The following is a 25,918-nucleotide window of genomic DNA, read 5'->3' as shown; positions in this document are numbered from 1 at the left end:
ATAACTTCCTGCCCACATTGGCTAAAATATTCTCACCGTTTAACAAACATTCTGCTATTGCATCTTTAATAATGCCCTCTAACATTTTTCTCCACGAGCAATGAACCAACACCAGTCTATAATTGTGTAAGAAGGAACTGCAGATGCTGGTTTAAACCGAAGATAGACACAAAAAGCTAGAGTAACGCAGCGGGACAGGCAGCATCTCTGATGAGAAGGAATGGGTGACGTTTCGAGACCTGATAAGTCACCCATTCCCTCTCTCCAGAGATGCTGCCTGTCCCGTTGAGTTACTCCAGCTTTTTGTGAAGGAAGAAGGGTCTTGACCCAAAACGTCACCCATTCCTTCTCTCCAGAGATGCTGCCTGTCCTGCTGAGTTACTCCAGCTTTTTGTGTCTATCACCAGTCTATAGTTCCTTGTTTCTTTGTTCTCCTTTTTTTTGTGCAGTGAGGTTACCTTAACAACCTTCCAATCTGTGGGAACCATAACAGAATGCAAAGAACGTTATAAAATAACCATTCACTATTTCTGGAGCCATTTCCTTTAGTACGCAGGAATGCATTTTGCATTCTGGGGAATTGGTGCCTTTCAATCCCGTTAATTTCTCTAACCCTATTTCCTTATTAATGTGGATTTTCTTTAGCTCTTCTCTTTCAGTAGATGTTACATTTCCAACCATTCCTGGAAGGTTCTCCTTTGTATAGACAAAAACCATATAGTCCAAATTGTTTACAATCCTCAGGTCCACTGCTTTTCCAGGCCTATTCAGATATTATCCCAAATTTCCCTTGTTAACCATAGTTGAGCCATTCTTCCTATTTAGCATATGTGTCAGACTGTGCTATTGTTGTGGTTCATCCATGCACTCCTTTAAAGTTTGCAATTGCCAATCCACCGCCAACCCTACAGGTAACGTCCTCCAACCTATCTTGGCCAACTCTCGCCTCGACCCATTGAATTAAAATAGCTGCAGTATTATCACTTTTATTATAATATATTTATCTCAAAATCCCCCACTTTGAATTATTCATGTCATCAGAAACTTCATTCCTCAGAGCATAATTGTTTACAAAGCAAACACTTTGACTTTAATACAAAATTGAAAGCATATTTTCACCAAATGCAACGGTGTCAGTTTTTCAGCATTTTCTTTGACAGAACTACTTCCATAATATCTGAAATTCACATAATTTCAAGCAATTTTCATTTATTGCATGGAAGTGCTATAAACAATGCAACCTGTGAAGAAGCTGGTTAATAGACAACAATTTTGTGATTTCCACATAAATGTTAGGTATCAGTTAGCACCAGTAGTTCTGTATTATTACTGGTGCATTATCACTGCCATGGTTTTTAGTGTCACAAACAGCCATCGTCTATAAACTACAAAGCCCCCCAATTTTAGGAAGGACATAATTGCACTCAAAAGGTGCAGAGGAGCGTTACCAGGACGTTGCCAAGTGTGGAAAGTTTTTGATTATGAGGAGAGACAGGATAATATAGTTTTATTTTCCTTGGAGAGCTGAAGGCTGAGGGGGGAGAGAGAAAAATGAAATCATGAAGGAACATTGAGGGTAGAATAAACATTTCCCCCTAGCTAAAGTGTGTGGGTTTAGGGTAAGTGTGAGAGGTTTACAGGATAGCTGATTTTTTTTTTCACCCAGAGGATAGTTGGCGTTTGGAATGTACTACCTCAGTAAGTGATAGAGGCAGCCACTCTGACAACTGTAAAAAGTATCGACATAAGCACTTCAATTGCCACAGCAAAGAAGGCTTCAGATTGAGTTCTGACAAATGGAATTAGTATAGATGGGGACTTGATGGTAGGGATGGGCTGAAGGGCCAGTTTCTGTGCTCTCTGACTCTGATTACTTCCATTTTTTTTTTCATCATGCCTCAACCCAAGAAAACACATTCAAGTATCTTCCTCCAGCCTATAACCCACCAACCCCCCACCCTCCCTCCCTATTCCGTTTCTGAGTCCATTATTACTGTTCTTTTGCTTTGGTCTCTTGTGCGTCACACCTCTTCGGATTCACCATTGGTGGCCTTCCTTTTTATAATCAAAGTTCCATCAAACTTCCTTCTTAACCCCTCTCTTTCTCCTTGAAATGTTCTACTTTGTCTACTTCTCATTTGCCCTTCCTTCTCTCCTTTACCTCTGGCTTCTGTGAAACATCTTCGTTATTTTTAAACGCGAAACGCTTGAAGGGAAATTAAAGTTGTTTCCTGAAAGAAATTGTAATCCATTGTCTATTCCTGTTTTTCAGTGGGAAGAATTAAAATTTATATCAATTAAGAGAAATCTTAAATCTACAACAGGCAATTGTAAAACATGGCCCTTTGGGATAATTAATACTTTGTGGATAGGATATTGTTAATAGACTATTCTTGTCCATTAATCACCTAATTAGCTTTTGAATAAATGCTTTGCATTGAGGCAGTCAACCTGTGTAAAGGTCTCAGGCCACCCTGTAGAGTCCATGCTATTTGTGCACACTGCTTTATGTCCTGTTAAGATTTTAATTAAGACTTTGCTGGAGTCATGCCTGAGAATTATCCTAACAGTGGTTATCATGCTAGTAGTGTGGTCTGGACAGATACTGTGTAATCACCGTTACTATAGCAACACTCCAGGAAAAATCTGACTAGAAAACGTTTGCATGCAAATTTTTATTAAGGAACTGCAGTCTGCTTGCATTTTTTTCAATATTCTGTTTGCAGATTTTGAGTAACATTGAATCTCCAGATGTTCATGTTTTGTTGCAATTATTTTCGGGGGAAAAAATGGCAATACCTTTATTAATGGACATGGCTCTTTGTAATCAATCATATTCTTAAAATTTGCCAGAGTAACCATATTTCACCAGGTTATTCATCTATGAAGGATCCTTACTGGAGTCTAACCCTTCCCTGCAGCTGCACGTGTACTTGCACTATCTAGCAGGGCAGTAATTGGAAGCAGGATCAAGAGGTGCTGCATCCAATTCTGTTTTCCCTTTGGGAGATCTGGCAACTGGAAATAACTGTGTATAAAATCATGGAAATCTTGAGCAGTGAAAGGAGGCCAATCATCTATCATATCCTTGTCAACCAAGAAAGGATCAATGTAGCCTTAACCCAGCTTTTAGTCTGCAATCTTGTAGTTTGCTGCTCTTTAAGGGCTTATTCAATGTTGAGGGATTTTGCCCTTTCAGGCAGACCCATACAACTCTTTGCATGTTTTTTCTCAACTCCTCTCTAATCCTTCTGCTAACCTGAACCAAGCCGATCCCTTCTTGTATTAAAATCTTCAGTGCCTTGTTATATCCTTGTGCCTGTTCTCTGCCTCCCCTCATGCCTCACATCTTTCATGTGGCGTGGCGACCTGATCTGTATAAGGCAGTTTAGCTGTCATCTGCCTGGGGTTTTATAACATGATTTATCCAATCTTGCACTCCATTGCTTGACGGTGAGAAGAGAAGCTTCAGACTCTGAGAAGTTGGGTGGAAAAGTGGCAAATTGAATTTAATTCAGGGACATGTGGAGAATGCATTTGGGGAAGTGTAATAAGCAAGCAAATCCACAATTATTCTGAGAAATAGGAACTTATAATGTATGTCCAAAGAACCTTAAAGGTAACTGCACACATTGATAAGATGATTAAGGCAGGCCACATTGATAAGATAATTATAGCAGGGCTCATTGATAAGATGATTATAGCACCCCGCACCAGGGACCAGGCTCTATGAACTTGTTGCCTGAGAAGATGGTAGAGGCAGAAAGCTTCTTTACAGTTAAATAATACATGGCTGTGCACTTGCTGAGCTATGAGGCTATGGATCAGGTGATGGAAGTTGGGAATAGGCCAAGTTCTCCTCTTCCACCAGTGTGGACTTGATGAGTTGAATGGCAAGTTTTATAAATTTTTCTATGATGCTATGCACTCCAAACCCATTATTTTCCTCTATTCTTCTGGGTTTATTGTATGTTCCCTTGCCTCTTTTGACCTCCCCATTATCACACTCTTCTGATTCAGGTCCTCGTTCAGGAACTGCTAAAAAAAAAAAGAGACAATGTGCTGGAATAACCCAGCGGGTCAGGTAGTATCTCTAGAGAACATGGAGAGGAGTCCTTTCAGGTTGGGACTCTTCTTCAGACTGATGCCTGTCAGCTATCCATGCCACCATCTGTCCATGTTCTTCAGAGATGCTTCCTGACCCTCTGAGTTTCTCCAGCTCTTCTTTTGTAAACCAGGATCAGCTGCTTTCCTGCAACCATCAGGTTTTTTGAACTAACCTGCACTACACTAATTTTACATTGGTAATGGAACACTATGGTCCACTACCATTTTTGTTCTAATTATATTTTTGCACTATTGTCTTTTTTGTTTTGCACAGCTTTCGTTTAGAAATGTTATGATAATTTCTGCATATTTTGTATTGTGTGTTTTTCTGAGTCTGTGTGCCTGTGCTACTGCAAGCAAGATATTTAATTGTACCTGTAGCTCAATGTACTTATGCATCTGACAATAAACTTGACTTGACATAATTTGCCATTTCTGTACCCTTCTAACCAGCCCATTGATGTCTTCACATAGCCTGCATCTTTCTTCATTGCCATCAACCACTCTGCGGAATATGATAACTTTTGCTGATTTCTCAATCATGGTGCATACATTTAAGGCCAGATGATTGATACAAACGACCAAAAGCAAGGGATTTCTGCTGGGCATACAACCCCCCAGAAACTTTAACTCCTCTAAAGTGCTTCCCTATGATTTTTCACACTGAGCCAATTTCAAATCCAACTTGCCACAATCCATTGTATCTCAAGGCCATTGCCTTCCTGATTAATTTGTCATTTCGGACATTTTTTTAAATCACACCAAAAATCATGGAGAGTACTCGTCATCTTCAGAAAATTCAGCCAATTAATTGTCCAACACAGCCATCCCTTAACAAATCGATGCATAACTGTCCGTGATAACCAGGACAATTTTATTGGTACTAAGCTGACTACTAATTCTGTTAATCTACTAATTCTTTCTTCCGATTGGTAGTCTTCCATTCCTCAGCCACCATGACCATAGCTAAAAGCTTTTAGAAAGTCTGGTCACAACTTGTTCTGATCAGTCTGAAGAAGGGTCTCGACCCGAAACGTCACCCATTCCTTCTCTCCTGAGATGCTGCCTGACCTGCTGAGTTACTCCAGCATTTTGTGAATAAGCAACTATTTGAAGTCCATTGCAACTTAGCTAGATAAAATTTGCCTTGTACAATTTAAAAACTTTTACTCCTGTCTCTCATCTTTCCAATAGCTGTGCTACTTCATAACTGAAATATGAAGGTGCCTCTAAAATGCTCTCCCCCTTCCTTGACACTGTCCAGTGTTCTTCTTTCCTATTGTGCTTGGTTGTACTTGGTTATCTCTTTGAGAACTTATAAAAATTCAGTGCAATTTCAATTTATGAAAGTTATATCTTCTGTACCGAAATGAATGCCAATATTGCATTTGCTTTCCTTACGACTGATTCAATCAATAAATTAACCTTTTGGGAATCTTGCACTAGTACTCCCAAGATCCAATTTCTGAATCCTCTCCCGATTTACAAAACTGTATCCTACTACCAAAGTGCATGACCGCACACTTTGTTATGCTGTATTGCAGTGCCACTTTTTTACCCGCTCTCTGCCCTTCTGCAGACTCCCTGCTTACTCTACGCTAGCTGCCCTCCACCTATCTTCATATAATTCGCAAACTTGACCACAAAGCTATCAATTCCATCATCCAAATCATTAATCTACAACGTGAAGTGCAGCGGACCCAACACCGACTCCTGCATAACAACATTAATCAACGGTAACCAACCAGAAAAAAAAAACCTTTTATTCCCAATCTTTGTCTTCTGCCATTCAACCTTTTATCCATGCTAGTCTCTTCCCTGATACCATAGGCTCTCATCTTGTCTGGAAGCCTCACGTGCGGCACTTTATCAAAGGGCTTCTAAAAATCGAAGTAAACAACATCCGCTGACTCTTTGTTTATCCTGTCATTTACTTCCTCAAAGAATCCAACAGATTTGTCAAGCAAGATATCCCGTTCACAAAACCATGCTGACATTGGCTTATTTTATCATATGCTTCTAAGTACACAGAAACCGCATCCTTAATACTGGACTCTAAAAGCTTATCAACCAGTGAAGTAATATTTCACAGCTTTGTTTTTTTTTGGCTTTTCTACTTGATTGTAAATTAATAATGAATCTGGCATTCAAAGTTTAAATTCTGTGCTATCTTTGTGTATACTGTGCCCAAGCAATCCAAATTGCATGCATAATATGTTTACATTATTTGTCCAGCATAATCTGCCATTTTACCAGGCTTCCTGAGAGTTTTTTCACATTTCCCATTAAACTGAGATAGCCATACACATAGCTCTGGAAACGGGTATTTTTGCCTCTGTTCATTTATTTCATCAAGGAATTCAAGATGTTTTTTATCATGGCATCATTAGTGCTGCAGATACCGACTTCACTAGTTATAAAAGAACATTTTCACTGCACTTTCTAAAGATCATCATCTTCATAAATTAGGTTGTTTGATCTTTGAGAACTGAGTTAGGATCTGAAAGGGAAGCGCATGCTGTAGTTGGAAAATTAACTTTGATCTCCCTGAGATGGGTTGGATCAGAAAAGGACTAAATCTAAGCAAGTAATAGATAATCCCACATGCATGCTGAAAGATGATTACAATTGTAAAGATGGAGAGGAAATATCAATGGAAAGTTAAAATGTAGAGTAGACCGCAGGGTCCATTTGAAGGAGGACTTGGTGATCTGCAGATAGCACGCTGAGCACATTAATACACAGTAGCAGTAAAGGAAGTAAACAAAAGAGAGTCCGAAGAAGGGTCTTGACCCAAAATGTCACCGATTCCTTATCTCCAGAGATGCTGCCTGTTCCACTGTTACTCCAGCATTTTGTCTATCAAAAGAGGTACAACATTGGTTGAAGACTAGTGAACTGATGTGTGCCTGGTATTTTTAATGTTTCCTTTTGTAGAGCAGATTGTTTGCTTAAGTTATTGTTATGATTAAACATTACAGCCAGAAATAACAGCCATGGAGATATACAGTACAATGGGCCTTTCAACAAATGGGCCTTTCAGCAAAACTTGTCCATGTCAACCAAGCTAGTTACATTTGGCTGCATTTTACCCATATCCCTCGAAACCATTTTTATCCATGTACCTAACTAAAGCCTTTTAAACAGTGTAGTTGTATCTCCTCTACAGCTTTCTCGAGTAGCTCGTTCCATATACCCACCACCTTCTGAAAAAGTTACCCCTCTGGACTGTGTTAACTTTTTCCCCTCTCACTTTAAATTTATGTCTTCTCATTTTGGACTCCCCTATCCTGGGAAAAAGATTGTGATTATGCCCCTCATAATTTTATGTACCTCTATAAGGTCACCCCATAGCTTCCTCTGCTCCAGGGAAAAGCGCCCCAGCCTATTCAGCTTCTCCTTATAACTTATACCCTCCAGTCCCAATAATATTCTTATGAATCTTTTCTGCACCCTTTTCCCAATTTAACGACATCTTTCCTTTAGCTGGGCTCAAAATCAGAACTCAAAGATAATGTCAACAAGAGGCTGATCAGACATATTTTCATAGTGTTAATTTATGTTAACTCTCCCAGTTGACTCTTCCTGAACCCCTCCATCAGTGGATCATCAACTTCCTGACAGACAGGAAGCAGCATATGAGGCTGGGAAAGCACATGTCGGACCCGCAGACCCTCAGCATAGGAGTACCGCAAGACTGCGTACTCTCCCCTCTGCTCTCTCTACACCAACGACTGCACCTCCACAGACTCCTGTCAAGCTTCTCAAGTTTGCGGATGACACAACCCTGATTGGACTGATCCAGGATGGGGTGGAATCTGCCTACAGACAGGAAGTGATGTAGCTGGTGTCCTGGTGCCATGGCAACAACCTGGAGCTCAATGCTCTTAAGACAGTGGAACTAATTGTACACTCTAGGAGAGCTCCCCCTCCCCCCACTCACCATCAACCACACCACAGTCACATCTGTGGAGTCATTTAAGTTCCTTGGAACCATCATCTCCAAGGACCTTAAATGGGGGGCCACCATCGACTCCACAGAGAAAAAGGACCAACAGGGGATGTACTTCCTGCGGCAGCTGAGGAAACACAATCTGCCACAGGCAATGATGGTCCAATTCTATACTGCCATCGTTGAGTCCGCCCTCACCTTCTCCATCATGGTCTGGTTTGGCTCAGCCACCAAGCACAACATCCGGAGGCTGCACCGAATCGTTCAATCAGCTGAGAAGGTTGTTGGCTGCAATCTTCCCCCCATTGATGAACTGTACACTGCAAGGGCCAGGAAGCGAGCGGGCAAGATCACTGACCTCTCTCACCCTGGCCATTCTGACCCCTCTCACCCTGGCCACTAACTCTTTGAAGCACTTCCCTCTGGAAGGCGACTCCGGACTGTTAAAGCAGCCACAGCCAGACATAAAAACAGACTTTTCCCGTGAATAGTAGCTCTACTTAATAACCAAAAGTCTGTAGTATCTTTTTGCTCTGGTTTATTTCACTCATATGTTTAAACCGTAATGTTGTATTCTTAATGTTTTAATGTTTTATGCTTTATTCTTAATTGTTTACTGTATGTTCGTGTTGTTACTTGTGAGCAGAGTACCAAGGCACATTCCTTGTATGTGTACATACTTGGCCAACAAACATTCATTCATTCATGTTGAGCACAGTAAGTGGAATTTGTTTTTAATGCTTCCCCTGCTTGTTTGTTGTGTATGATCGAAGGCAACTTGATAACATCTAACTGTTTTGGTCTCAAAAATGTGTTTTAGTCTGGTCTCTAAGATAGCCACGCTGTGACATGTATTATAATAGTACATATTTAAATTCTGTATCCTGCAGGCTCCTGGATAGGAGCAATTGAAGTAACCGTGAGCCTGACTATACCCAAGAGAATAACTTAGTCAGATGCGAGCCTATAACAAGATTATGCATTTTAACTGCCAGTACCAAAATATTAAGAACTCATTAGATTAAGCAGAGGAATTAGAATACTCAACTTGTTTTCATTGAACAGTCAGATGTGATTTTGAAATTATGGACAGCTGTGTGATTAATCAGGCCTTGTTTTTTAGATGCAAATATTTGGGCATGGCTGATAAGGGCCACGTTTATTGTTCATCCATATTTGTCCTTGGTGTAAGGGGATAATAAAAACACCGTATGAAAGAGATGATCTGTTCAAAGTGTAGCCTAGTCTCCTTTTTTTAAACTCACAGTATAGTTCTTATGAAATGCATGAGTAATTATTGTACTTAACTGCTTTGTTAATCTGGTTTTGCAGATTATTTTGCATAGAATAATGATAGTCGGGTAACGTCACCGTGTATATCATGCCAAGTTTCTGTCCTCCAAGATGAAGGGATAATGTGATGGACATCCCACACGTTCTTAAGTAAGCATTATTACAATTGGTTAATTATTAGACTTGGTCTGTATCAACAATTACACACCAACACTCTCTGATTAGCTACACTGTAGGTATATATTTAACAATCCACATCTTTTGAAGTCTTGATCCAAGATGGGGAGGCTCTTGTACAAGTAATGCTGTCAAATAGAATGGCCCATACAAGCCATGAAACACAGAAAAAAAAGTTTGACGGCCTTCTAAGCCATGATTTAGAATGTTTTTAATGGCAATATTCAGAATCCTTCAAAACTATTAAAAAAAAATAAACTGCAACAAATTTAAAGGAATAAAACACAAAAATAATTTTAAAATTGCTTCAGAACATACACAAACCTGATTCATGAACTGGCTGTTCTTGCACCCGGTCAGGAGGAAAATTCCCTGGAGTGATTTGCTGAGGAGCTGCATTGGGTAGTGGTCCACGAGGAGTGCAACACTGAGAGCAGCCAGGGAGTTGCTATTGAAGGGCAGCCAGCAAGTTTGGGTCACTCCTATTCTCGCTTAATTCCCTGTGGTCCTGCAACTTATTTTCTCTCAAGTTTACAAGATAATGTACAAAAACGTTTAATATAACCAGCTGCATTAATAGTAGACATAATTTTTCAGAATAGGAAGTAGGAGAAATTGTGGAAAATTGCCTCCTTTCGAAAAAGGCTTACACTTTCACATGAGAATCTCAAACCTGGTGGCTTACACTGAGAAATCCTAGTCGTTCCACATAGAACCGTTTCCAAGCAATTTTTGCGCTCAATACATGAGCTTTGCTTTGCAATTATCTACCAATGATATATGATAGTGAGGATAATAATTGTCATGAAATCAGATGATTTGTTTGCATGAAAACATTATTTAAAAATGAAGCATATGCTGCACTAATCATTGAAACCCACAACAGCCAAAAGTATTGTATCATTGCAGAACTATGTAGTCATCTTCACCAGATGAGATCATTATTTTGCAAGTTTTTTTAAATGGAGGTTATTCGCCAATAACATCTCCTGTTTCTTACTCTAAAAAACTGTTTCCATTTAGGCAGTAGGTTAACTTGAACCTTTTTTTAATACAGTATTGTGCAAATGTGAAAGAAAATAAATTGCAAGCCACCAGAAATTAAGAGAGAAATGGGACTGATGGGAGCCAGAATGGATTGGATCATCTGAATGCTTCCCCACCCACTTCCTGGATCCTCATAGATAAGAAATGTTTATTGAAGGGACTGTTGCGATTTATTGCTGTAAGCATTGTTCATAGGCTTGATCAAGTCAGAAGCTAGAGAGTAGATTTGTCCAGTTTATCATTTGATATTGGTGCATGCATGCAAACAGATCAAGACTCTGAAGAAGTCCCGACCCAAAATGTTGCCTATCCATGTTCTCCAGACGTGCTGCTTGACTTGCTGAGTTACTCCAGCAATTTGGGTCCTTTTAAAGAAATGGGCCCCTGGGTCCACTGAGTCCACACCTGTCATCAACCACCCTTTTACACCAATTCCATGTTAATCCAATTTTTTTCTATAATCTTACCCACTGTCTATTTACCACTTGTCTACAAAATGGGGACAATTCACAGGGGTCAATTAACGACAAAGCCTCATGTCCTTGGGATGTGGGAGGAAATCGAAGTACCAAGAGGAAACCCATGCAACCACAGAGAGAACATGCAAACCTCATGCATTCAACAACTGAGGTCAGGATGGAACCCATGTGTCTGGTGTAGCAAGGCAGTAGCACAAACAGCTGTGCTGCCATGCAGTATACTGTCTGTCTTAGTCTGGTATCAGGTTAAATAACAAATTTAAGATGTGGTTAGGTATGTTGTCAATCAGCAGAAACAGATATTTAGTGTTGAAACAAGATTTCTTACAGTGTGATTCCTTGTTATGTGATCAATTCAGTCGTTTTAAGGTTAAATACCATTGGTATTCTTACAGATGGAGGGAAAGTGAATGAATAAATTATTGTGTAAACTGCAAAGGACAGTAATATTACTTGATTTATATTGTAAATCTCAAGCTGATTTTTTTGGGAGGGATGGAATTTGTTCCAACCCACCCATATGACAATATTACTGTTGAGCTCACCATTTTGGTTTGGAATAATCCTTGGCAGTTTTTCACTTTCTCTTACTGCAGTGAGCAACAATGTCATGTTTATATCTTAAACTCGTGTTGCTTGAAATAGATCAGAATATGCTATATGATGTATAGGAAAAGAAGGGTCTCGACCCGAAACGCCACCCATTCCTTCTCTCCTGAGATGCTGCCTGACCCGCTGAGTTACTCCAGCATTTTGTGTCTACCTTGCTATATGATGTACATCACTTTATGATGCACAATATAACAATTGTTTGGATACTGTTTCAAAGGTGCATTTTGTTCAGTCTGGTACATCAGGTGGAATGATTTCCTCGTCTTTTGGTTCCCTAATAAGAATTAAAGAGTATTAATGATTGAATTGTTTCTGTTGTGATTGTAATAATGGTTGAATTGTTTCTCTATTGGTTGCATCTATTGCAGTACTACTTAGATGAGGACTAATGAAAATTAAAATGTTTAAATTAATCCTTAAGGCTGCTTCTTTTTAGCAAGTGCAGCAATGTGACCCAGAATGAAGCATTCTGTGAATTTGATATTATTGTTTAATTAAATGTAAGCTAATTTCTTGAAGCTAATTTTGGAAAAGTACATATGCATTTCTGTTGAAAGGCACAGTTCAATACTATCTCCTGCAATTTTACAGGTTTCACATATAACACAGTCTAACATGCTTAGTGGTGAAGTCTTTGTTTCTTTTATCATATTGTGTAGATGCTTTTAGCTTTTCAAATAAGTTAATGCAGGGGACAGCACAGCACTCAGCAAGATTTATTGGAGACTGACAAAAGAATATTCCACTTCACTGTTTTTAAATGGGCACAATTTCTTCTGTAAGACTGCAAAACCAAGTCACCTCTAATTAATGATTTATATTTAGTATTGCACTGGGACAGAAAGAAACTAGTTCTCAGTTACAAGTTATGAATATAAAATCTTTCAAGCATTCCATGCAGCTTTAAAGACACAGTGCCTCAGTCTTTAAACATGCCTCTCTGCTTAAACATATTTATGAACTCATTCATTAGTTCTTTACCTATATGATCTTGTCATTTATTTTAGTCCTTGCACTCTTACTACAATATAAAATATGAACACACATGAACCACAGTTCTAACTAACTTATGCAATTGTTTTATCATTGATTGTGTTTCAAGCATTAAACCTGTAGCTCAAGGAAGCAGTTTTTTTTTTAGAGTTCATTGGGGTTTTTTTTGTGTATTCTGGTATCTTTGTAGAAGTAAAGCCCAAGGCATAGTCTTGGAATACAGCTGGAACTGAGCATTAGTATAATCATAAATGTGTATCGTGACTCATCCTGAAATTTAATTTTTGGTGTCTTGTCCAAGCAGTCCTTCCTTTATTGTCAGCACAGGTTATCGATCTGTCAGGCTCTTCAACCACAGTGTCACAGCAGTTGAGTGCATTTCTGTTTTCACCTAATGTGTACCACATGATTTCTAGCAGCAGGACCCCACGTTCTGAAAGCCTAGGGAGGTGGCCATACCATTCAGCACCAGGGATTAAACCGACAATATGAAAGAAAATATTTGTTCATTTCACAGCATCCCAGAGATCCCTGTTTTGAGTTTGCTTTAACCAGTGGCATCAGTTACAAAGAAGGGTTGCTTGCGTCTTGCTCTGACTATTGTGAACAGTATTTTTGGACAATGCAATTGATGCTACTCAGTTGGTGTACTTGTAAATCAGTTTGAAACTATTCAGCCAAGGAACCTTCACTCACCAACTTATTTTTAACTTGTGGTTGTTCTTTATTTGTAGTAGAATGATGTGTGTGCCACTGCTCCCTGAATCTTAATATCCCTGAGCACATAACTTGGTAAACATTGATTTAATGTTGGATCTGATATAGAAGTGATGCCATTCTTTTCCACCTGAGGTATCTTGAATGATATTTTACCTATCCAGTTAACAGTGAGAAATGAAGGCTTTCTAAAATATGTTGAGGTAGGAGAAATTAGAAGATAGGCAATACACGGTGAACTGGTGAGTTCATTGAGAACTGGTAAAGCTCACCCTTCTAAATAACAAATCTTAAGATGCATTTAAAAAAATCATGTTTTGATATATGGCATTGTTTTAGAAACATCACAATATACTTATTTTAATTCTGTTGCAGCTAGTTTTCTCACAGTAAAATCCCAGTTAGCAAATGAATATGTGAACTTCTAACTTCTGTGGTTTAGCGTGTATAGAATGACAAAATGACAACACAGGAACAGGTAGTCAGCATAATTGATTAATGCTAGTGTTTTCCTAATCATGTGTCCTCTCACTTTAATCTCTTCTATCTTTTGCCTGTTTATCCCCACCCTCTTTCTGTCTTGTTGGCATCAACTTCTTGTGTTGCTCTTTCAACCATTCCATGTGATGATGGTAGGTTCGTCCAAAGCGTAACGTAATGGTAACTGTCTAATATTTGTGCCTCTTTGCCTGGACTCATCCACCAGTGGAAATGATTTATCCGTATCTGCCCCCAAATGGCCTGATAGTTGTGAAAGTCCCCATCAGGACCCTTAATCTTTTTTTCAGAGAAGGGGCCATTTTCTGCTTAGTTTTGTTCAACCTTCACAGTTCTAGTGATATCCTTACAAATGTTTAGTTTAGTAGTGTCTGCCTACTCCCTTTCCTGGATGTCACCCATCTATTTTCTGCCTGTACCTTGGATGTCACCACCTCTCTATAACTTCTATCTATGATGTTCTCATTCTCCCAAATTATACTGAGGATATCCAGCTTGAGTTCCCTCACATAGTCAGTCTGCAGCTGCAGCTCAACACAGATAGAATCTGAGAATGCTCTGTTATTATTATCAACTTTATAAAGAGTTGATGCCCTAGATCAGACATAAAATTAGAATCTCACATAGAATCTTATCCTCAGGGACACTGGAAATTTCCCTGAGTTCCCACATTCTGCAGGAGGAGCAAATAGGTACCCTAACTGCCATCTATACTGCACCCAGAATAAGGAATAGTCATAAAAAGAAAAACAGATCTTTCCTTATCTTATCGTCATCCACCGCTCAGCCTCCTTGCGGAAGCCTCACAAGTTAGAGCCTCTACACTTTGCCTCATCACTTGCACCTCAATGCAAAGTCTCTCCCAACATGGTCGCTCCCAATAGGTGCCGTGCTGGTGCTTGCCTTCCTTTTAAAACCACGAGGAGCAGTCAATGCCAGACACGAATGACTACTGCTGCTCCTCTCAACTGCTCACTCACTGCTGAATTAGAGGGATATTTTCACAGTAGGGTAACCAAATAAATTATTTAATTCATGTTTATAAATCAATTTTCTATTTATCCCCTGGCATGCAGTTGCAATTATGGTATTATAATTGAGAATGATTCAAGTCTATTAATTTCAAGTTGGTATTTCTGATCATGTGTAATTTATACTTCAAACATAATTTACTTGCTTTCTTGCAAATGAAAGTAATTTTACTAAACCTAATGACTGCAATAAGCTATAAACACGAAGGTACTTTACAAATGATCACAGAGTAAAATTATTGGGGAAAAAATCATGATTATTTATAAATATTTTATACCTCCTGTGTCTTAATCTTTACATTAAATAGGGATGTTTCGACTTTCTTTAAAAAAAGAAATATTGCTATGTTTCAATTTGCTTTAGTTTCTTTTCTTTCAATTGCTATGCCATAGTGGAAGGTTGTTTTTCAGACTGGAGGCCTGTGACGAATCGTGTGCCTCTGAGATCAGTGCTGGGCCCATGGCTGTTTGTGGTATATATCAACGATTTTGATGAGAATGCACAAGGCATGATTATTAGTAAGTTTGCAGATTGACACTGAAGTACGTGGTATCGTAGATAGTGAAATTTGCACCAGAATCTCGATCAGCCAGGCAAGTGGGCTGAGGAACGGCTGATGGAGTTTAATGCAGATAGGTGCGTGGTGTTGCATTTTGGGAAGTCAAACCAGGGGGATATCTTCACAGTGCCTGGAAGTGTTGTAGAGGAATCTAGGTAGATAGTTCCCTGAAAGTCGTGCAGGTGGGTAGGGTGTTCACGAAGGTTTTCGATACATTGGCCTTCCAGTAATTGTGGCAGGTACAGTAATATTGGAAAGAGATTTGGATAGTACATGGATAGGAATGGTTTTGGAGGGATATAGGCCAAACTAGGGCAAATGTAACTATCTTAGATGGGACATCTTTGTCAGCATGGACGAGTTGGGCCAAGGGGCTGTTTCTGTGCTTTGAGATTCTAATGTTATGTCTGATCTAGGGAATCAACTCTTTATAAAGTTGATGATAATAACTGGGCATTCCCAATTTTTATCCGCTTATTCCAATTTTATTTGATAAGGATCACATTTTAATTATATAAGTTCACAAATTTATTTTATGTTTCATTTCATCAATAAGAGATAATTCATTATCCAGTATTTTTGGTCTGCAATCAAATTAGCCGTTTATTTGCTAATTGATTGTTTAACACAAAACAGTCCAGGAATGCAGAGGGCAGAGAAAGTAAATAGAAGTAAAACATAGCTCATGAACTTAAAAGCTACTAAGGAGTGTAGGAAAATAACTGCAGTTGCTGGTACAAATCGAAGGTATCACAAAATGCTGGAGTAACTCAGCGGGTCAGGCAGCATCTCTGGAGAGAAGGAATGGGTGATGTTTCGGGTCGAGACCTTTCCTCAGACTGAAGAAGGGTCTCAACCCGAAACGTTACCCATACCTTCTCTCCAGAGATGCTGCCTGACCCGCTGAATTACTCCAGCATTTTGTGATACCTTAAAAGCTATTAACTTGCTTTGCTTGCTGTGGTACTGATGAAACCTATCATTTGTTTTTCAGGTATTGTTGCATATTTTCTGTTATTTAGTGCAATTAATGTATTTGGCTTTTGATTTTAAAACCTGATAAACATCAAGATTTTTCACCTTCAACATAATGCTTGAATATTGTTTCCAATTTCACATGATATTCTTTGCAAAGCCTAGTAACTACTTAGAAAGTACAGAAAAAGACTGAAGCAAACATATCAGCCTTTTAAAACTTAAATATTGATTATTTGTCTGTAGAGATGCAAGAGGCATATCGATCAATTCAATGATGGCCCATGTAATCTTCCATGTCTTTAGAGATTACTTAAATCAATTTTTGGATAGTTGTGAATGTTGCTAATCTATTGATTTCATCCATATTTGAGTCCATAGTATGAGACCCATCACTCTGAGAAATTGCTCCCTGTGAAGTGTCGCATATTAGTGCTATTACCTGTAGTTGCCAGAAATGAAAGTGTCTGTTCAATTAAATCATAGTAATTTCATTTTTTTATGGCAATTCTTAGTTTTGTCTTCTTGGCAAATGCTCTTTATCAAAAAAATTGCTTTTATGTAAATTGGATCACTGCTCTTATTAAGCTGTTAAGAAGGACTTCTTTATTCCGCCTAAATATAAAAAATACTTTATATTTCCTTATAAAGTAAAGGATTACTTTATTCTGCCTATAGCAGATATACGTATATCTGCCTATGGATATATATGTATATATACATATGTATATATCCATATATATGTATGCATATATACATATATGCAAAACGAAAGTATTTATTCACAAAATGCTGGAGTAACTCAGCAGGTCAGGCAGCATCTCAGGAGAGAAGGAATGGGTGACGTTTCGGGTCGAGACCCTTCTTCAGTCTGAAGAACTCTTTTGTCTTGTTAATATAAAGAATTTAGTTATTGTCTTCCTATTATCGTTGATCTGGTCGACAATAGTTGGCAAACTTAAAGATCGAGTTGGCGTTGCACTTGGCCACACAGCCATGGGTGTACAGGGAAAAGAACAAGGCCTTAACACAGAAACCTGAGGAGCACCAGTGTTTAGGGTCATGGTGGGAGAAATATTATGACTAATTCTAGCTGACTGAGGTCTGCCACTCAATAAATCCCACAACGAATTGCGGATGGAGGCATAAGGCCAAGATTCAGCAGTTCAGGAATACAATTGAATTCAATGGAAGAAACAAACTGTTATCAACAAATAGCATGCTGACATAGATGATCTTATTGTCATGGTGATCCTGGGCTGAATGTGGTCCTATGTAGACATATTTTTCCTGTGTGCAAATTGCACGGGGCATAATTTGTCAGAAAGACTGCGTGGATTTGGGCCATTGCCAGGCAACCGAGGCACTTCAGTATGGCTGATGTCAGAACTACTGGGCATAATCATTAAGACTAGTCACTTCACTTTTCTTGGGGACTAGAATGATGGATGTTTCCTTGAAACAGATTTGAACAGAAGACTGTTGAAGTAAGAGATTGAAGATGTTAGTAAAGACTGTGGCAGTTGATTGGCACACAATTTCAGAGCAGAGTTGCTGCCTACCAGTGCCAAAGACCCGGCTTCGAGCCTTACTGTGGGTGCTGTCCATATGGAGTTTGTACGTTCTCTCTGTGACCGCGTGGATTTTCTCCAGATGCTTCAGTTTCATCCCACATTCCAAAGATGCACAGGTTTGTAGGTCAATTGGCTTCTGTAAATTGGGATTAGGATATAACGAGTGTAGGAGTCTGGGGGGACTCAGTGGGTTGAAGGGCTTGTTTCCATGCTGTATCTCTGAAACCCAAACAACTCATCCAGCAACTCCATCCCAGCTGTCAGTTGTCCAAGAGTTTACCTTCGTGAAAGCAAATTTAATTTCTGCGACCGAGAAGTATGGGACAGAGCCTGTGGGGCATGGGGACTGTGCCAGGGTTTGCCTGTCAAAACAAGTGGAAAGGCACTAACCTCATCCGGTAGAGATGCATCCATACCAGAGAGAACCCCTGATTTCAGCATGTAGCTCGTGATGGTATTCAGGTCCTGACATTGGCATCCGTTTGATTGAATCGAGCTTCCAGTTAGTTTGAATTGAGCCTCTTTGTTTTGGAGGTCTCCCCTGGCATCCCTGAAAAACTTGCAGAGATCATACTTGCCTTCTTGTACAGTGCACATCTTGACATAGGCAAGGCATAGAATCATATAGTTCTAAAGCAGACAGATGGTTTTCAGGATTCAGGATATCTTTATTTGTCAAAAAACAAGTTTTTTGGACGAAATTTAGTCACCCACAGTCCAACAATAAAAGCAGTAAAATGAGCAAATTACACAACACAAAACAAAAAACACAAACATCCATCACAGTGAGTCTCCTCCAGTCACCTCCTCACTGTGATGGAAGGCCAGAATGTCTTTTCTTTTCCCCTGCCATCTTCTCCCGCGGTCAGGCTGGTGTCGTTGCCACGTTCCAGGCCGCGCCGGACGGTGAAAGGTCCGCAGCGGGCCATTATTCTAAATGTTGGCAAAACAGTCAGTGTGAATGTGGTAGACAGTAGAATCATAGGTTATGCAGCATGGAAACAGGTCCTTCAGCCCAACTCATCCATGCCAACCAAAAAGGCCCATTACTGTGCTGTACAACTGTGACTCAAAAAGAAAGAATAGTTGAGAATAGAACATTTCCTTTATCGGAAGTACATGATGAAGGATGTTGTCAAATCTAATTTGAAAATACATGTATATAGTTCTATCATTTTTTTTATCGTGATCAATAATCTCAGTGGTTGGTGTTAATAGGAATGGTAACTAAATTTTACATTGTAAACTAGTACTCTAATTTTGTGTGGTTAAAATTATCTAATTTAATTTAGTTGTTTAGGGCTTCACCTGCAGAATTCTACAAAATTGTATCAAAATGGTTTATAAAAATAAAGATGATCCCCATGTTACAGCTGTTCGGGTAACATAAATTCACCTTCTCAGAATTCCCAAATTACTACCTAATAATTTGAGATAGGGAATAAAATTGCAAATAAATAACAAATTTTATTATTCAAATTGATTTTCTTCAAGCTTTCATGGGTGACGTGGCTTTGAGTTACGAAAATGATGATGCAAACCTTTTTTTAGGAACGTAAACCCAACCTCTGTAATGTGGGTGTCACCTGTACTATGTTAAAGTTCAAATAGAATGTTATTATTTGATGTACAGTACTATATTAACTACTTGGTTGCATGATAATAGATCTTGAGGTCCAGTGAGTGTACTAAAATGAACCCTGAACAACTGGCCTGTAGTTTACATTCATTTAAGGTCGACATAAAATGCTGGAGTAACTCAGTAGGACAGGCAGCATCTCCGGAGAGAAGGAATGGGTGACATTTTGTGTCGAGACCCTTCAAGAAGTGTCTACCTTCGATTTAAACCAGCATCTGTAGTTCTTTCCTACTAATTTACGTTTCATTTTCTGATGTTCTTCATACCACATTTCTTTCTGCTGACTCTGACTTTAATCATGGGAAAGCACAATAGTCAGCAAAGAAAGCATTCAGTCACCTTTTAACTGGAAGATTTTGATAGATCGCAATAATTAATGCATTTTAGTAATGTTTATATATTTTTTGCACAGCGTGCAGTTTCTTAATTTGTTAAATTATGATGATTACGAATCCCTCTGGCTTTTCCAGATGTTGGAATAATACTCAATAAGTGTTTCATAGGGGGAGTGAATTATCTCTCAATATTTCTCCCTTTCTGTGGTCATGTTATTGTATATCATTATAAGGTAGCGAATAATGAATAACCCGGCCAAGGATTCGCTGTCACAAATAGAAATCTTTAAGATCCTAGTACGATGTTGGTTCCATACTGCAGACAGAATGTCTTTTTTGAAACCCACTCAGCTAAATAGGGAATTGCACACAAAGTTGATGCATCCGTTGGGTCACTAAGTGTGACATCCACCACTGTAAAAAGAAACTAGCAGTTGAGTTTGTGGAAATAATGGCCAAGTTTTTGAGTTTTGATAGATTCAGTTTGGCATATTTTTTGATGGATGACTTGGGCTACTGTGACATGTAGAGCAGTTTTCACTCTGAGAGGATGATTCTGTCTTCTCTGGATAAATGATCTTTGGATTGAAGGAGCCAATCCTAAAAGAACATTAATGTTAATGCATTTCAGTAGGTCTGACTAACTTCTGTCATCGGTTATGCTAAATTAGCTATAAATTTTGAAAATCCTTCATGGGAGTGGACATTAATAATGTCAAACTTGATTTTATAGTGTTAAAAGTCATTTTATAAAAACAGAAAATGTTAGAACTACTGCTATTTCTGATGAAGAGTCTCATCCCTCTAACATTAACTCTGTTTCTCATTTCTGACTTGTTGAGTGCTCTGTTTTTATTTCAGATTTCCAACATCTGCATTTTTTGGAATTAAATCAATTATAATTCAAAGTTGTATCCCAGCTATATTTACAGCACCTGTATATATTACACTCATGAGAATAAGAGGAACACAAATATTTTACGATAAGTAATTTAAAATATCAAACACTTTCCAGGACTCGAAGATTCCTTTTACTATAAGGAACTCAACAGTCTCTGTTGATATGATCATGCAGCTATAGTTATGGCAGAGAAAAGGGCATTTCATAATTAAATAATAAAGGGATAATGTCAATTCTAATTTTCATGATTGGGCATTACCCCATTTTATTACGTCTTAAAGCAAAAAGAATCATCCAATTTCTGATATTTGCATTTTTGCATTGTTGGCTACTTACTAAGGTGTGAAATTGTCATACTGTGTCACTTTTTTGAAGTTATTTATAATGGAATAATTTTGCACATATTTTCCTCCACAGCTATTTACGATATACATTAATGACTTAGACGAAGGGATTAAAAGTACCATTAGCAAATTTGCAGATGATACTAAGCTGGGGGGGTAGTGTGAATTGTGAGGAAGATGCAATAAGGCTGCAGGGTGACTTGGACAGGTTGTGTGAGTGGGCGGATACATGGCAGATGCAGTTTAATGTAGATAAGTGTGAGGTTATTCACTTTGGAAGTAAGAATAGAAAGGCAGATTATTATCTGAATGGTGTCAAGTTAGGAGGAGGGGGAGTTCAACGAGATCTGGGTGTCCTAGTGCATCAGTCAATGAAAGGAAGCATGCAGGTACAGCAGGCAGTGAAGAAAGCCAATGGAATGTTGGCCTTCATAACAAGAGGAGTTGAGTATAGGAGCAAAGAGGTCCTTCTACAGTTGTACCGGGCCCTGGTGAGACCGCACCTGGAGTACTGTGTGCAGTTTTGGTCTCCAAATTTGAGGAAGGATATTCTTGCTATGGAGGGCGTGCAGCGTAGGTTCACTAGGTTAATTCCCGGAATGGCGGGACTGTCGTATGTTGAAAGGCTGGAGCGATTGGGCTTGTATACACTGGAATTTAGAAGGATGAGGGGGGATCTTGTTGAAACATATAAGATAATTAGGGGATTGGACACATTAGAGGCAGGAAACATGTTCCCAATGTTGGGGGAGTCCAGAACAAGGGGCCACAGTTTAAGAATAAGGGGTAGGCCATTTAGAACGGAGATGAGGAAGAACTTTTTCAGTCAGATAGTGGTGAAGGTGTGGAATTCTCTGCCTCAGAAGGCAGTGGAGGCCAGTTCGTTGGATGTTTTCAAGAGAGAGCTGGATAGAGCTCTTAAGGATAGCGGAGTGAGGGGGTATGGGGAGAAGGCAGGAACGGGGTACTGATTGAGAGTGATCAGCCATGATCGCATTGAATGGCAGTGCTGGCTCGAAGGGCTGAATGGCCTACTCCTGCACCTATTGTCTATTGTCTATCAAGCATTCCCATGTCAGATCTAATTTGACCATCTTGAGGCCAAAGCTGCATTTAATCTGCACCTGCATTATCCTTTAGCCTGAACCTTCAGAATACCCGTCTCGCTGCCTGAGTGAGATTGGTAACTAAATAATGTACCAATGTATTGTTCTAAATTAATTAATAGTTTTGTACAGGAACTCAGAAGTTAACAAAGACGTCGGATTTGAAAAACTACTGAAATCTACTTTGTAATTCACTGTCAGTCTGTTCTAGGATGAGTCAAATTTTTGAAAAGTTCATGGAAAGTATGCATATACGGCCATCCTGATTATAGAGTCATACAGCACAGAAACGGAATCTTCGGCCCAACTTGTTCACGCTAACCAGGATGCCCCATTAAGCTACTCACTTGCCTACCTTTGGCCAATATCCCTTATTTTTTTCCTATTCATGTACCTATCCAAGTATCTTTTCAATGCTGTTATAGAACCTGCCTCAACTACCTCCTCTGCACCTGGTTCCATATGCTTCAATTTCAGTGGACGCTGCAAGACAATGAACATAACAGTTTGAATAGAAACTCATAAGTACAGAGATGGCGAACATGATATAGAGTGTTCATTACAAACTTACAACTCACATTCAGTCTCCTCATCTTTTACTCTGTCCAATTCTAATTTTAGTTTCCTTTAACATCTGATTCGGCAGGACTGTAAATGACATGTACATTAGCTTTTTTGTAGCAATTCCTACCTGCTGCAAGAATACTTTTTTTAAGAACTGCCTATCCTGGCATTATTACATGGGATTTCCCATTGAAATTCAGAGACCTAAATGCATGGAAGAATTTGAAAGCAATTTAAAAATCAAGACATATTTAATCTGGAGCCAGAGTAGACCAGTGTGTGTTAATTTAGCAACACACTGGGTATAGACACAGAGTGCTATAGTAATTCAGCGGATCAGGCAGCATCTCTGGATAAAAAGGACAGATGACATTTCGGGTCAGGATCCTTCTTTGGACAGTCTGAAGAAGGGTCCCAACCTGAAACACCACCCATCCTTTTTCTCCAGAGATGCTGCCTGACCCGCTGAATTACTTCAGCACTTTGAGTCTATCTCCGATATATACCAGCATCTGCAGTTCCTTTCTACACAACACGCTGATAGTGTGGGCAAAAGGAACAGATGTATCCCATTCCCCCTTCCTCTCAGCCACTTTGCAAGCTGGTATTGTCTCATTTTCAGTTCTAAGAGTGATCTCTGACTTGAAATGTTGATAACGTTTCTATATCATCAGATGTGGCCTGACCTGAGTATTTCCAGCATTTATTGTTTTTGTTATGGATTAAGATAAGTGTTCCTGTGTTATGCTGTTAGCAGGGACAATCTTTACTGTGTATGCCTGAATTGTAACTTGATATGAGCGGCGTGTTACAACATTTTTTGGAATGATGCATTACATTATGAGAAAGGATTGAGTAAAGTAGGCCTATATTTTCTGGAGTTTGAAAAGTACTGAAACATATTGAGTTCTGAGGGAACTTGACAAGGTACGTGTAGTGATGATGTTTTCTTTGGCCTGTTATCAAATTGAGATTCTAAAGTTGGTTTTCCTTTTGCTCATGGTGCACTATGGACAGCTTACTGCATGGGGACAGGTACGCCATTGTGGTCTGTAGAATGTAGCCTTTTACCTCACTTTCTCAATGTCAATGAGAGGTATTCACATCAAAATGAAACACAAATTTACAAGTTTGGATAGTTGGAGATAACATGGGGTGATATTAATGAATAGTAAAAGCTACAATGACATTATTTTTCTTTTACAGTGGTGGGATGTGAATTCTGGAGAATCTCTGCAGACATTCTACACCAATGGGACAAACTTGAAGTCCATACATGTTTCATCTGACTTCAAGACCTATGTGACTATTGACAATATTGGAATCCTCTATATCTTGAAAATGATAAACTGAAACTCCTTGCTGTGAAGAAACAAGAAAAAGCTTTTGCAGTTGCTGCTGGGAGTGGTTACATCTATTGCAATTAAAATTGCTTTCTTTGAACCTTTGGACAAAGCAAGCTATGGAATGTGAGCCATTATGCAAATCTTCTAATTTTTTCTTACACAAAAATTGTTACTGAGCCATTGAAATTTAATAGTGATTTCACCAACACAGGGACTGAGTATCACATGCCAAAACAGTGTGTATAATATTTTCTGTTATTCACACCTCTTGCATCCAGTGACTCCACTGCTGGTATTTTATTGCTGTGAGACACTGTGGCTGAACGCATTGAGATTTGAAGCACAGTGAGCAGTTACAGAGGCTTAAAGTACGTGACCAGGTTATAAAGATCTAGACTACCTGATCCGTTTGCAATATGTACTTGGTGCTGTTCAAGTTGCAGCTTTTCATTTGATAAGGCAAGATATTCTATTTGATATCTTAAGATTTTTTAAAATGAAGATTTCAGGAACAGTGTTCAGATCGAACATGTTATGAGGTGTGACCAGACATGAACAAAATTCTTAGTTGAAGAATTATGATTGTAAAAATGTTCAAGTACAGTTTCTGTTTTCTACCATTTCTTATTTTCATAATTCACGCTATTAAAATTTTCATGATTATTTAAAATATTTGTTTTCTGTATTTGTGAAAATATTATAGAGAATACTTTATGCTTTTATTTTTGTCTATACTGAAGATCAGTATTGTTTAAGCTGGTTAGTACTTTTTGTGCATTGGTATATTAAATCATATGATGATGGGAAGTGTCTTCCCAATCTAGTGTTAGCCTGAATGGTAGATTCTGGGTGAAAGGGACATTACAGTGTGACTTTTTAGATTTAGATTTAGAGATACAGCGTGGAAATGGGCCCTTCGGCCCACCGAGTACGCGCCGCCCAGCGATCCCCGCACATTAACACTATCCTACACACACTAGGGACAATTTTTACATTTACCCAGTCAATTAACCTACATACCTGTATGTCTTTGGAGTGACATTATAGCCTAAGTCTATAACCCCCACATACCTGGCTTGCAAACTTTTCAGTTTACCAGTTGCACAAAATAATTGTCAAGATGGAGCTGTCAAAGTAGAGATTAATATGGATTAATGGTGAGTTTGGGAGAATTGACCACATGTACTGTCTGAGGGGACCCTCATCCGTCGGGGCAGTCTAATGTTTTACAGTACTTAATGGGAAAAGCTTATTGTACAGGAGAATTCAGGATACCTTGAAACTTGAGAATTACCATAGATTTCTGGAAACTATCAGTTTATTAGGGACAATGGACTGACTCTGGATCACTCATGCCATAAAGACTGGACACCTTCCCATCATTGCCCCATGGAAGCTTGTGTATGGTGGGTCACTGCAGGCATAAATGCTCAAAGCATTCCAGAAACCGCCTCCCCTTGCTTCCCAAACAACTGTGCATATAAGATGTCATGGCTGAACATACGTAATTGAAATTAGCACAATGAAATACCGATTCCCTGCGTGTAGATAAGCAAGGAAGAAACTGATTCCACAGTTGGTATTTCTGGTATGGCCTCTTTTTAAACAAATTAATCATGCACAAGGTTCAATTCATTGGTATTTATATGGCAATTTTGGTGGTATATA

At 39.0% G+C, this 25,918-nt stretch overlaps 1 protein-coding gene across 6 annotated transcripts in view; it reads left to right on the top strand.

The window, feature by feature from the left end:
- apaf1 (apoptotic peptidase activating factor 1) overlaps window positions 1–25,421 on the top strand; it is a 158,878-nt gene extending 133,457 nt beyond the window's left edge. For all 6 annotated transcript variants that reach the window (XM_078419849.1, XM_078419847.1, XM_078419848.1 and 3 more), the window contains one exon: window positions 24,111–25,421. In XM_078419849.1, the coding sequence (XP_078275975.1) occupies window positions 24,111–24,257 (147 nt within the window). In that variant the 3' untranslated portion in view covers window positions 24,258–25,421. The remainder of the gene's footprint in view (window positions 1–24,110) is intronic.
- Window positions 25,422–25,918: the final 497 nt, after the last annotated feature.

The sequence above is a fragment of the Rhinoraja longicauda genome, chromosome 23 (assembly GCF_053455715.1).
Source record: "Rhinoraja longicauda isolate Sanriku21f chromosome 23, sRhiLon1.1, whole genome shotgun sequence".
In the NCBI taxonomy this organism is placed as follows: Eukaryota; Metazoa; Chordata; class Chondrichthyes; order Rajiformes; family Arhynchobatidae; genus Rhinoraja; species Rhinoraja longicauda.
Note: the sequence above shows the minus strand (reverse complement) of the source record. Positions and strands in the feature narration are given on the sequence as shown.